At 36.9% G+C, this 13,151-nt stretch overlaps 1 protein-coding gene across 2 annotated transcripts; it reads left to right on the top strand.

Annotated features, from left to right (window-relative positions):
- The first annotated feature begins 291 nt into the window (after nucleotides 1-291).
- On the top strand, nucleotides 292-13,149 carry zw10 (zw10 kinetochore protein). 2 transcript variants are annotated; one of them, XM_077233142.1, is made up of 17 exons: nucleotides 292-347; nucleotides 480-656; nucleotides 4,379-4,513; nucleotides 4,617-4,718; nucleotides 4,935-5,012; nucleotides 5,203-5,362; nucleotides 6,564-6,719; nucleotides 7,045-7,239; nucleotides 9,791-9,927; nucleotides 10,003-10,185; nucleotides 10,270-10,508; nucleotides 10,609-10,680; nucleotides 10,760-10,923; nucleotides 11,989-12,119; nucleotides 12,245-12,376; nucleotides 12,454-12,656; nucleotides 12,814-13,149. In XM_077233142.1, the coding sequence occupies exons 3-17, from the start codon at nucleotides 4,394-4,396 to the stop codon at nucleotides 12,935-12,937; spliced, it is 2,196 nt and encodes a 731-aa protein (XP_077089257.1). In that variant the 5' UTR covers nucleotides 292-347; nucleotides 480-656; nucleotides 4,379-4,393; the 3' UTR covers nucleotides 12,938-13,149. The 2 variants fall into 2 exon arrangements, with proteins under 2 accessions (XP_077089257.1, XP_077089256.1); XM_077233141.1 differs by lacking the exon at nucleotides 292-347 and adding an exon at nucleotides 2,473-2,683 and having other exon boundaries at nucleotides 546-656.
- The last annotated feature ends 2 nt before the right edge of the window (nucleotides 13,150-13,151 follow it).

Genomic DNA, 13,151 nt, shown 5'->3' with positions numbered 1-13,151 from the left:
AAAATGCTTTTTATATGAAGGGAACAGCAATATAAAAGAAAATAATTTAATTAAACTGTTTATGTTTGCATCATAGTGAATTAATATAGAACTAAAACTGGTTGATTGTGTATTAAAGCAAAAAGCCCTAAGAAGCTGTGGTTTACAGTGAATTTATAACAGCTAAGGGACGTTGAAATCCCCATTACTGTTCTAAATTCAATGTAAACCACGGCTCTACAGGGCTTATTGCTTTTATAAAATTATTAGAAAAATACTAATTTTAATATTTATTTTATTCACACAGATGCAGTGGTGTAATTTACAACAGCTTCAAACACGGCTCAACCAATCAGAATCAAGGACCGGTCTGGAACTATTTGTTTTTATAATGGCTATTTTACTCCTCGGATAAGAATTCAGTTTTCAGAATCTTTATTTTGGTGTAATACTTCTGTGAGTCTCAGGTGAACATTTGAAAAACTATCTTCTGTCCTCAGGAACAAGGCACTTGCTGTCTGTGATGGTATAAAGCTCCATCTGTCACAGAATGGCTTTACAGGTGTAATGGTGAAAAAAAAAAAGTGAAACCTCACAGAATCTCCATCCGTCCACCACTGTTTCTAACAGTGAAGCACTTCTCCTTGATCCCTGGAATTCTCACACACCCAAAGAAGGTAATTGAAGGGTTAAAGGGTTATTCCATTCAATCAACAGACAAACATAAATGGTGAGGAAAACCAAGATATTTATACACTATTTTTTATAGAGGGGTGAAAATGACAATTTTCTCCTGAGATTTGGAGCCTGGTCGGCGAAAATGACTTAAGATGGCAGCATTATTGTTTTATTTGTACACATAAATTGGTAGGTCTATTAGTAAAATATGTTGATATTCGCAATCTTTGTTGGCTTATATGCTAATGGCAGTTCAAAAATGGGGGGGGGGGGGGGGGTACTTGTGTGTTTTGCCCAAAGTTCGCAAGAAGTATTAAAGATCCCTTAATTCAATTCAATTCAATTCAAATTTAATTGTATAGCGCTTTTCACAATACACATTGTCTCAAAGCAGCTTTACAGAAAGTGCATTTCGGAAATGTACATAGAAAAATACAGTCAGTTAATCATGTATTAATTTATGGCATAACATATCGCCGGCTTTGAGTCGTCTCTTCACAGGCGTCGAGTCGTCTCTTCACAGGCGTTGGGGCATCTGAAGTCTCCGTGAGAGGCTGGATACAAACTGGAGCTGACGAACGCTATTTACCTCGGGACTAGCGTCCCGAGATAACAGCAAAAAGGCAGATGGGAAATAATTAGCATAGCTGATGTTCATAATGTTAATGCATTCGAACTGATTCAGCAGTAGTATTAAAGGTTAAGCATTAAGTGAATGCTTGGTTAAAGAGATGCGTCTTTAATCTAGTTTTAAACTGGGACTTAAAGCGAGTCTGAGTCTCGAACAATATCAGGAAGGCTATTCCAGAGTTTAGGAGCTAATTGTGAGAACGCCCTCCCTCCTTTAGTGGACTTCGATATCCTAGGAATGACCAGAAGCCTCGAATTTAGTGATCTTAAAGAGCGATAGAAGGTCTGTTAAATACACAGGAGCTAAACCATTTAGGGCTTTATAGGTCAGTAGGAATACTTTGTAATTGATACGTAACTTAATAGGTAACCAGTGTAATATTGTAATATTAATATTGTTTTAGATTCTGTTTTTTAACAAACTTTACTTTTAGAATCTTAATTATAAGGCTTGGTTAATTTCCAGAGATATGGGGATTTCAATGTTGCTCCATAAGTAAGTTGGTGAATTGTACAAATTTTCAGTGGTCCAAAACCAAATGTGGGTCACTTTGCATACAGCTGATACATTTTTCATGTAAAGAAGAAAATCCGAAGAACGAATAATGAAACATTAAATAAATAAAGCGAATAAAGGGGCAGACTCAAGCCAAATTCACTATAAATGTCTTTGTTATATCCTTAGAAGGCAAGTTGGTCTGATTTGAACAGCTGCACAAATATAGCAGTGTCACCAAATCCAGCAAGGCAGCATTACAGTTTACTTAAATCTTTTTCTCCCTCTATTTCACACAAAATATATTTAATGTTACCCAAATACACCTAAACTTCATATTTATATAACACTATTTATTTATATACTTTATTGTATATCTGAGAAAGCATTTTGGCATTTTTGGTTGTTAAAAGTACATAATTTTTTTAGCGCCCTTTATAACATTATGTGCTTTTCTAATGGTTTACCGAGAATTCATTTTCAGGCTGTAAACTGACTTAAATTGAAAATGTAACTATTACTAAAACTGATATACAACATTAAAATTACGTTTTATACATCACCTAATTACCTAATTTTATAGTTTAAAAAGCACCTCGCTAAATAACAAACGTCTGTGATAACAAGCGTGCACTTCTAACCGCGTCTTTTTAAATCAACGACAGCTTTTTTTCTTCTTCATCCAACAGTCAGACTCCCAGCATCCTTTGCGCGTGGAATGGCGGGTAGTGGTATGAAGGGTATGAAGTGGTAAACTAAATATCCCGCTCGTTCACTCGCCTGACCGTGACCGTCATGTCGTCGTTTGTGACAGAAGTGCTCGCCAGCTCAGGTAAACTAGAGAAGGATGACCTCGCCTGCAAAATCTCCAAACTGTCACGGAAAGTGGAAGAAACTAAGGTAAACATTGAGGTCAGCTAACCAGCTGTCAAACCCGAATTTAACTTATGAAATACCCGAATATAAGGGGAAAAATGTAAGCCGAGTTAACTTGACGATAAAAGGAATCAATTTTAAGTTGATTTGCTCTGTATATTTGCGTCTCTTTGGTAACGTTACTCACGTTAGCATACATTGACCGTTAACCAAAGCTCTTGAAGTGCGACTAACGCCTTTCTCCTGACATATGAAGTCTTTTAAGAATAATAAACGTTTAATAAGATTCGTTGTTCTGTGAACGCAGAGTTCATTCGTGTTTTAATAGTGAATAGAGGGGTACTGATGTGACTTTGGTAGGCTGACGTGTCATGCTGCTGATATCATTGCCTGTCAGTGCCAGTCTGAGCTCTGACTTCAGACAAACTGATTAGAGTTGTGACGTTCGTGAACGAACCGATTCTTTTGAACGGCTCATAAACATGAACGATGGGAGCCGAGTCGCGGCTGGAGGGGAGCCGTTCTTTCTGTCGTTCTTTTTTTCCTATGCGTGTTTCACACAGATGCACACAAATTAGCTCCTCAGTTATAGGGGAAGGGGCGCACCCAGCGCAGGGGTACTACTGCCTAACAGCATGATGATAGTAGTTGTGCATGCGCGCCCATCCTTTACGTGAGTACTCCAATGGAAAAGAAAACCTACGTGCCTTTGTCATTGGGTAGGAGCGGAGTTGTGCGCGCTGCCGTCAAGCTGGCTTCTTAAAACTGACTAAATATTTAAAAAGAGCCAAAAGAGCCGTTTTTTTTTAATCAAAATGTTCTTGTGTGATAACAATGTTCTTGTGTGGAAGTGTTACTGTTTGTAGTAAAAGCTGATTTGCACAGAAATTCATTGCAGCCGGCTTTGTTTTTTATGTTTATTTGTGAGTAGGTATTGTATGAATAACATAAGTCAACATAGCTTTACACATACACACACTTTGTACTAAAGGTGAATCCAAAATAGTGATGTCACTTTCTAAACAGAGGGATGTTGTGCAACCCTATGGTATATAGTCCACACATGACAAATGAGGTAATAATCTATATTTCAGAAAAATTCAAACTCAGATATTGGTGTGTGATATCTGAGTTTAAATTATTTGACTACAAATCTCACCTCATCATTCCTCCCAGTGATTATTTCCAGGATAAACTGAGATGCCCTTAAGCTGGCTTCTTAAAACTGATTAAATATTTAAAAAGAGCCAAAAGAGCCGTTCTTTTGAACGGCTCTTTGTAAGGAACGGATCGCCAAGATCCGGATCCCCTCAAAGAGCCATAAATCCCATCACTAAAACTGATGTAATGTTATTGACCTCATTCTATGCAACTATGTGTTCTTTTCTTGAGACATTATTGGCCGATAATATCTGTCTGGGTTCTGATTTCTTGCTTTCAGACTTGCCTTTTTGTGTTTCATTCTTGTTTTTGTTTTGGGACTTATGATATATGTCTCTAACAACATAATCTTGATTTCAGAGTGTTTTTTTCCCCCTGTAATGTAACTAAGAAGCAAATACATGTTTAATGTTTCATAATTTGTTATCTGAATTGGTGAAATCCAGCTGTTTTTCCATGTATTAGTGAAGAAGTGTAACACTGGTCTCCATCTACATCTAAACCTATAGCATTGTGTGTTTCGCTGTAAGAGTTTAACCCTCTTTTTTCCCCATACAGGAAGAGGTTACAGACATGATAAATAAAAAATATATTGAGTTTATACCCAGTATGGAGGGAGCAGAGGAGCTTTTGGACCAGGTTGAATCAGTTTCCAAAGACATTGATTTATTGAAAAGCTGCATTGAGAATGAGGTACTTTATTTCACTATTAATAAACAATTACAGTTCGATTTCTAATAAAAAAGAGTGACTTTTATAGTAGTTAAACATGTCAACTAAGTGTTTGCATTTACAGGTTCAGCAGAACCTCCATGATGCCGTAACAGAGTATGCCAAGCTTAAACAGCAACTAGAGAAAAACACTGCCGTAATAAACCTGCTCCAGCATCTCCAAGAGGTAATGCTGCTGGGATTTTGTGTATGCTTAGAGGATTTTCTAACCATAAAGCTAGATTTATGTCTCCAAAGAATGTGCATGTGTGTCTTGTGATGTAAATGATTATGTAAAAAAAGAAGGAACAAAAGCTCACAGTAATTTGCTTGTTTACTTAAGTTCAGGCACATGTTTTGTATAACAGGAAAATTCTCTCATTATTTTAATATGCTCTTTAAGTTTGACACTGCAGTAGAGGAGTATCACAGGGCCTTGCAGGAAAAGAATTATGTGGTTGCAGCCAAGCAGCATGGAACAGTAAGTCACATTCAACAGTAAATTAACATTACCAGTTTGTGAATTTAACAAGTCAAACCAAATTTCTCTGAATAATTTGAGTAGTTTATTGGCAATCATGTAACTAATTTGATTAACAGCCCTATGAATTACTGTGCAAAAACGTACTGTGCTAAGTGCTTAATTACATATTTCTACTTCTATTATACAGGCACGAGCAAGTGTTAATGCCCTGAAAGCTTGGAAAGACACCGAGTTACCTTTAGTTCTGGCCCTCAGCTCAGAGATCACAATACAGAGAGAGAATCTCATCTACCACCTTGGAGAAGAGTGGCAGAAATTGGCAGTCTGGAAACTTCCTTCCACTAAAAGTAACTTTATTTACCTGAAAGTCATGATGTAATGAAAATTTGCCCTCTCTATTTTCTAAACGTATGTTATTGATCTTATTGGGAACGATTTGTCCTTGCTTGTTTTGTTTCATAACAGAGTTCCGATACATATTTCATTAAAAAAAAACCTATCTGTAGATTTTTCAGACCATATTTAACAGAAATGGTTCATACAGCATTATTTTCAGCGTTATATTTGGTATATGTAATCTTTAATACTTTTATTTATTTTTCATTGGTTTTCACAAAGTGATAACATTATGTGAAGAACCTAAAACACTTTATAACCTGCATATATTCACCTCTGACTAGGGATTGTTACGGTGAGGACATTTTTACAGTGCGGCTGTGCGCATTTTACTTAAGTGCCAAATTGGGGGCTGCAACTGCTTGAATGCTTGCATCATTATTATTCTTAATGAAAAACACAACAACAAAACAGTACAATGACAAACTTGCTTAAATAGGCGCTTTATATTTCGCTTGAAACCAAAACTTTCGCCATCATCTTGTCAGTCAAGGGTGAGGCAAAATCCAACTCCTGCTGCTGATCTGTGCTACGACTCTTGTTCTCATGCTGAATTCAGCAAATGCATTGTTAGTTTTAATTGTATTGTTTGTTCTCTAACTGAACTAAATTTCTATTACTATAAAAAAATCAAAAGGATGGTGGGGGCGGAGCCACTGTGCACAAGTGATATATAATCTATACTTATCCAGAACTGGAAATTACAGTTCTTTTCCAAACTGAATAGGAACTCTGTCATCATTTTTAATGAAAGTTTAATTTGATCTTTCAATGGAGTTTGAGTCTTTCAAAGTCCCCGTCCTACAAAATTTTTTTTTTTTCAATAATCTGTTTGACTCCGTCTGTTTCAATGGAACATCAGATTTCTTCGATCATTTAGTCAGCTTAAACCCGCCTCTCTCTTAAAATTGACCAAGCTCGCAATCAGATCTGCCTTTCAATCAGATCTCTCTGATGGATGGAACCAAATTGTCCTACAATTTTTTTATTTATTTTTTCAATAATCTGTTTGACTCAGTCTGTTTCATCGCAATTTAAACAGAGACTTTTTCTGTGTCTCGGATACATGTTGGTGGTATCTGAGTAGAGAAAAGTGATTTCTTTGAAAACCTTGGTTTGCTGGTGTGACTTGTTTTGATCTCCATATTTTAGCTGAGCTCACTAGCGTGAAATCTTTCCTGAAGACAGCGCTTCATTTGAACAGCGGAGGATCTAAGATGGATGAGTCTGTCCCACATGCTCTTCTCCCTAGCATTCTCCAGGCCCTCTCCATTCAAGGAGAGCTTCATAAAAAGATTAAACTGTTTGGTAATTCAATTCACATTTAGTTGTATAGCGCTTTACACAAAACATGGTTTCACAGCAGCTTTACAGAAAATGCATGTCTACATTACAATTTAGAGTGTTCTGTTATCAGAGGTGACTGTGTCCAAATACATATAAACAAATACAAACAATGTATTAATTTAAGGCATGAACATTTAACTAATTTAAGTCATTATTACAAGTTGTGAACATAATGATTACAATATATAGATGGTAAGAATAAGTTTAATTGTTACAGCTTATTAGTACCTCTGCATGGCTTTGTTTATATTTTAGTCTGTTAGTTGACTCTTTGTCAATCCTTTAGGGCAAGTGTTGTTTAAGTACATGCTGAAGCCACTGATCATATACCCCTCGTTGATGGTGGAAGTGAGCAGTCAGCCGGAGCAGGGTGCAGTCCTGACCCTACAGTGTGAAGAAACCAAAGCAGAGCATCCAGATCCCAGCCAGGTTTACAACAAAGTGCTCACCGTGCTTAAGACGCTACATGGAAACCTTTTCGGTACGTCTAAAAAAGAAATCTGAAGAAGTGTTTCTGTTTACCAGACATTGTAGTCGTCACTAATTATAATGCATACTAGGGGTGTCCCCGACTAAGGATTTTCATAGTCGAATCAGAATCGTCAAGTCTTCCCTATAGTCGACTAATAGTCGAATCGTGTGTGTGGGGTTAGGGAGGGGGCAGGGCTTCAACATTTTAAAGCCGCGATGTACAGAACATCGTACAAAGATATAGAAAAAAATTTAGAAAAACCTTTCGGATCAAAACAACTAAGAAATAACATAAATAACTGCAGAAAGGCCACACTGCAGACAGGGTTTGCGTTTCACATGCAAATCAAATTAAATCGACTATATTGCCTGTGCGAGCAGGCTCTAAGTATCTACAGAGCGCAACATCTATTGAAAATAATCAACAAAATACCGAAAAATAATCAACAATTAATTTACAGAATTAAATTAGAACAGAATCTACCTTTCTTAAAAAAAAAAAAAAAAACGAAATAAGTCTGAATCAAGTCACAAGATGCAGAACAAATGTGTGCAGAGTGCCTAAAGTGCAGGGGAACATATAGCCTATTCAAAACACAAGCCACAAATAGTTAAATTAGATTACCTTGAGTGATCAATAAATTTAAAAAAAAAATAAAGATATTATTAAAATATCGAAAGTATAGCCAGAATGGTCAACGTTGTCTTTTTAACTGCAGAAACAACAATAAACGCTGAACTCGAGTGACAGTTTATCTAAACATGTTCACAGCATCCAAAAATCAAATTAGAACCGGCTGAAATTTTTTGAAATCACTTGTACCCTACCTGATCGAGAGAGAAAAAAATCTAGTCTGTGTCTCTGTGTCCGTTTGAGTCTTTTCAAATTGTGTGCGCGGATAAAATGCATTCTGAAACACTTAACATGAAAAACGTTTAACGGCTTAATGTCCTAAGACAGGTATATTAAAAGATCAAATTCTATACACATCTTATTAATAAAGCATACTGTATAGCCTACAGAAAACCAGATGAGCCCAGAATATGAACGCAACGCATTTAATTAAACGCTAATTTTCCTCCCATTGAAAACCGTTATTATAAAGAAAACACTTTACCTGACTTTCTATAGGAGGAACACGTTGTGTTCATATTCTGGGTTCATCTGCTTATCTGCACATTGTATGGTTTCTTAATGAGGTAGCCTACTATACATTAATCAAGCCATGTAAAAGTGCCCTAGCGTTTTAAAAGCTTTTTTCACGTTAAGCGTTTTAGAATGTCCAGAGGAAAACCAACCTGTTAACGTTGGCCTGCAGAAGTCCGATCATGGTTTTCCTGATGCTAAATCGAGTCTGGGAAAATATCCTTTCTGATGGTGTGCATCCACTCTTTAGATATTCTTATCCCGGACATTTTTAAAGATTTAAATCCCTGCCGCCAAAACGCTCCTCTTTCGGTCACGTATCGAAAGTGAAACTTAAATCTGTCAGGAGGTGTTTGGATTTATTCATGCACGTTAAAAATATTTATTTAAAGCTGCTTCCTTTGCACATTTGTATTTACAGCATTATCATAATAGGCTCCTATATTAACGGATTGACAGAAAGCCAGTAGTTTTATGTGAAATCAGACATTGAGCACCCTTATAACCTCTGCGAAGATTCGACTCTGAGATTGGTAGTCGAATCAGGCTCCTCCTATCGATGCATCGAATCTTCGACTGTTCGGGGTCACCCCTAATGCATACACCAGGGATGTAGACGTTTCAGAAGGGAGGGGGGACCGAAATGTCAAGTCTAATACCAGTTTATTTTCTGACCTTTGTCTAAATGACAAGTTTTGTTTTTTCTTATCTCTTGCTTTCACTTGTCTTAGAAATCAAATACAGTGCTGAATAATAACCAATCATTTGTTTTTTATAGTTTTTTACCTATATTCCTAATTGCAATTTTATGATTGGTTTAGGTACTACAAACACTTGTGCATTAAGTCATTGTAGATTTTGTACAATGTAAAAAAAAAAACCTGAATAAGTCAGAAATTATATTTTATGGTTTCTGTACTGTAATAAAGGCTATCTCAATAAAGGCTGCATTGCATCATAAAGTTCTAAAAATACCACAAGATGGCTTGAAAAACACGTGTAAACCATATATCGTCACAATCATGTTTTTCTTCACATTTCATCAGTCAAAACCTTTCTGCTTTTACACTACTACAGGGATTTAATCAGTCAAAACCTTTCTACTTTTACACTACTAAAGTGATAGCTGGATGCCTTTGTCCATATAAGGGATTTCCAGGAAAATCACAAGTTATTACTTTCTGTTTTGGACTTTCAATATTAAGTAATTGTATCTTTAATTAATACAATTATATACTTATGTAACTCAGGCATAAATTGCAACACTCAATTTTATACAATATACTGTATAACATGGGGTGCCTAGCCGGTCACTTGATCCAACAAATGGTCTAGAAAAAAGGTTAAAGACCCCTACACTAGACATTGCTTGCAGTAGGCTGATGATGGGGTTTCTGTTGTTTTCTTTCTTCAGATGTGTCTATCGAGGAAAAGAAAGTGTCTGAGATTTTAGGAGACCTGATTTGGGAGGAAATGTCAGAGTGCATAATTCGTGAATGCTTGGTTCATTCCATTCCGACTAACAGTAATCAGCTGGCCGAGTATAGCGAGGTAAGATTGCAAGGGTCTGTCAGTATGACAATGGCACAGCATTCTTTGTAATACAATATTCAATTGTTTTCTCAGGTCATTAAACAGACAGAGGATTTCGAGAGCAGTCTGAAAGAAATGGGGTACCTAGCAGGGGACTCAACGGACCTCCTGAAATACGCCAGGAATGTCAACTGCCACTTCGCAAGCAAAAAATGCCAAGATGTCATTGTGGCTGCACGAAAACTGATGACTTCTGAGATGCACAACACAGTGAAAGTAAGACCTCTTTAGATTCTCTCATTTTAATTAAGCTATAAAAGCTTTTTGTTGACGGTCTTTTGTGTGCTCTTTGTGGTCCAGATCACTCCAGAGTATAAGCTCTCGATCCCTAAACTACCGAGTCCCAGTGGAGGAGAGAAGGAGAGGAAGGAGTCGGGTAAGAAAAGTGCCCATTACGATCAGCAGAGCCTGGAAAACGAGAAGCAGTTGAGTCCCAGTACTCTCTGCCTGCCTGTGTGTCGCATTAGTGAGTCAGTGCAGCAGCTAATGGACTTGGCCATACAAACTCTGTCTGAGGCGGTGGGCAGCTCCCCCCAGTGGTATGTAGCAGGCAGCCACTACAATAAGCACAGATATGTTTTTGGGTCCATGTGAAAGCTGTAATTAAGGAGCTACATAAATTTGGTCTTTTTCTTTCAGTGCAGTCCAGCTTTTCTACACAGTTCGAAACATATTTCACCTGTTCTATGATGTTGTGCCTACATATCACAAGTAAGTTGATGAATTTGTATAGCAGTATTCTTGGTATACTGGGTATTGTTTTTAACGTGATGCTGTTTTTATAACTTAGGGACAACTTATTGAAGTTACCTCACTTGGCTGCCATCCAACACAATAACTGCATGTTCATCGCTCACCAACTTTTAACCTTGGGTTTCCAGTTTAAACCTCACCTTCCTTTGAACGATGGAGTGTCTTATTTTGTAGACTTGGTCCCAGGTTTCAGAAGACTAGGTAAGGGCACGCTTACATGTTTTATGATAATGTTTATATGTTTGGGGTTCCTTAAGAATTTAAAAAAATAATTTGCTTTTATTCAGCAAGTATACATCACAATTGATCAAAAGTGACAACAAAGATGATACAAAAGATTTCTATTTCAAATAAATGCTGTTCTTTTAAACTTTCTATTCATCAAAAAATATATGTAATTACACAAATATGAAGCTGAACTGTTTTCAACATTGATGGTAATACTAAGATATTTTTCTTGAGCACCAAATCATCATCATACAATGATTTCTGAACGATCATTTGACATGTAAGACTTGAGTAATGGCTGCTGATTTTTTCATTTTTTTTTTTTTTTTTTACGCAATGTTGCAGTTTATTATGAATGATTTATCTGTGCTTATTTATTTAAATTGATGTGCATCCGTAATCTAGTCCCGCCCTACTATTTTTTTTCTCATTCCAGAAACCTTTTCAATTGAATAAAAGGGAGTGTGTCCAGCGTTTTTCCCGGTACTTAGCGTATTCTTCCAGTTGTTTTTAATGGGAGCGCTGCATTTTTAAAACGCCAAGAGTTTTGAAACGTAATGAGGCTGATTGTTTCACGCTGAAGTGTTGTGTGCTCTGCGTTTTTTACTGGTCTGTGAGAGTTGAATGTTCAACTTTGGGTGAAACGCAGCGCTCGTCCAATCACAGTGGAGGAGGGGTGGGACAAATACCACACCGACCAACCGTCACATTTTACTTGAACAGCATCAACAGATGACAACAAGAAGCATAATAACTGAACAAAATCATTTAAAACAAGAGCCAGAGCAAATACTTTACATTGTATCGACATTTTTATAGAAACAATCTGTGAAATGAGATCCTAGTAATACTTCCGTGGATATTTCGTATCATAGCCAGCAAAGTGTCTCAATTTTAAAAAAATCTGCACTACCAAAACGCTCTCAAGTGCCCACAGCTAGGTGTTTTCAGCAGACTTTAAATGGTACAGGTAGTGTACATAAGATGAAATTACTATTTTAAGTTTTTTTTTCTGTTTTTTTTCTGTTTTTAAACAAGGTGCTCGGTGCTTTGTGGCACAAATGAACGTTCAAAAAGCTGAGATGTTGGAGAGACTGTCCACTGCACGTAACTTCTCCAATTTGGATGATGAAGACAATTACTCTGCAGCCAGCAAGGCTATCAGACAAGTATAATCAAACAACACATTATTTTCTGAATAGGCTTTTGCTGCTTAAATTTAGGTACCAGTATATTAGCATATTTGTGCCTAGTGTACTTGTCACTGAGGTTTTATTGCTGTTGTGAATTTTAGGTAATTCATCAGCTGAGGAGATTGGGAAAAGTTTGGCAGGATGTCTTGCCAGTAAACATATACTGCAAAGCCATTGGGACTCTCCTCAATACTGCAATATCAGAACTGATTAATAAGATTATGATGCTGGAGGTAAGGCAATACATAATGTTTTTGTTTTGTTACACCACCAAACTATTTGAGGTGTAAACCAAGGGCTGTCATTCCAGGACATATCTAACGTGGACGGTGAGCGACTGCGGACACTGTGTCAAACCATTATAGAGGAAGGGCCGCTGGTCTTCAATCCATTGCCAGATGAAAACAAGAACAAAAAATACCAAGAAGAGGTTCCAGTCTATGTAAAGAAATGGATGACCTTAAAAGAGATCTCCATGGTCCTAAATGCTAATCTACAGGAGATAGTGGACAGGTCATACACTTATTTAATCTTTTAAATTTGATTTATTTTTAGGAGTCTGTCTGTAACTCTGGTAACAGTTTTTGTCATTGGGAACTTTAGAATGATGTATTTTGTTTATATATTTAACAGAGTTAATATTCGTTTATATATTTATATATTTTTTTAGGTGGGCGGAGGGCAAAGGACCTCTGGCATTGGAGTTCTCCTGTAATGAGATGAAGAGCCTCATTCGTGCCCTGTTTAAGAACACAGAGAGGCGAGCAGCGGCCCTTGCTAAAATTGTCAAATAGACATCCAAAAGACCAATGCACTTCCAACGCAACATAACGCTACATGGAGCTTTTCCTTAACGTATAATGTGTTCTCTATTTTTCTATTATGCTGAAAAATGCTTTACAATAAATGCTGTTCTAAGCACTTGCCTGTTCTCCTACCTTATGTTATCAGTAAATGAATTAATACTTGAAAAATACCTCAATAAACTCCAGCAAATGGCACATAATC

Source organism: Siphateles boraxobius, unplaced genomic scaffold (genome assembly GCF_051911475.1).
Source record: "Siphateles boraxobius isolate OS27281-9 unplaced genomic scaffold, OSU_SipBor_1 18, whole genome shotgun sequence".
Lineage (NCBI taxonomy): Eukaryota > Metazoa > Chordata > Actinopteri > Cypriniformes > Leuciscidae > Siphateles > Siphateles boraxobius.
The sequence above is the reverse complement of the archived record's forward strand: the minus strand, read 5'-3'. Positions and strand labels throughout refer to the sequence as shown.

What these genes read in the sequence shown, in the direction of transcription:
- zw10 (XM_077233141.1), top strand. Translation starts at nt 2,579, where the DNA reads ATGTCGTCGTTTGTGACAGAAGTGCTCGCCAGCTCAGGTAAACTAGAG. An exon ending in AGATGCACAACACAGTGAAA is followed by an intron (nt 10,186 to 10,269) that starts GTAAGACCTCTT and finishes TTTGTGGTCCAG; the next exon opens with ATCACTCCAGAGTATAAGCT. An exon ending in GTTGTGCCTACATATCACAA is followed by an intron (nt 10,681 to 10,759) that starts GTAAGTTGATGA and finishes TTTATAACTTAG; the next exon opens with GGACAACTTATTGAAGTTAC.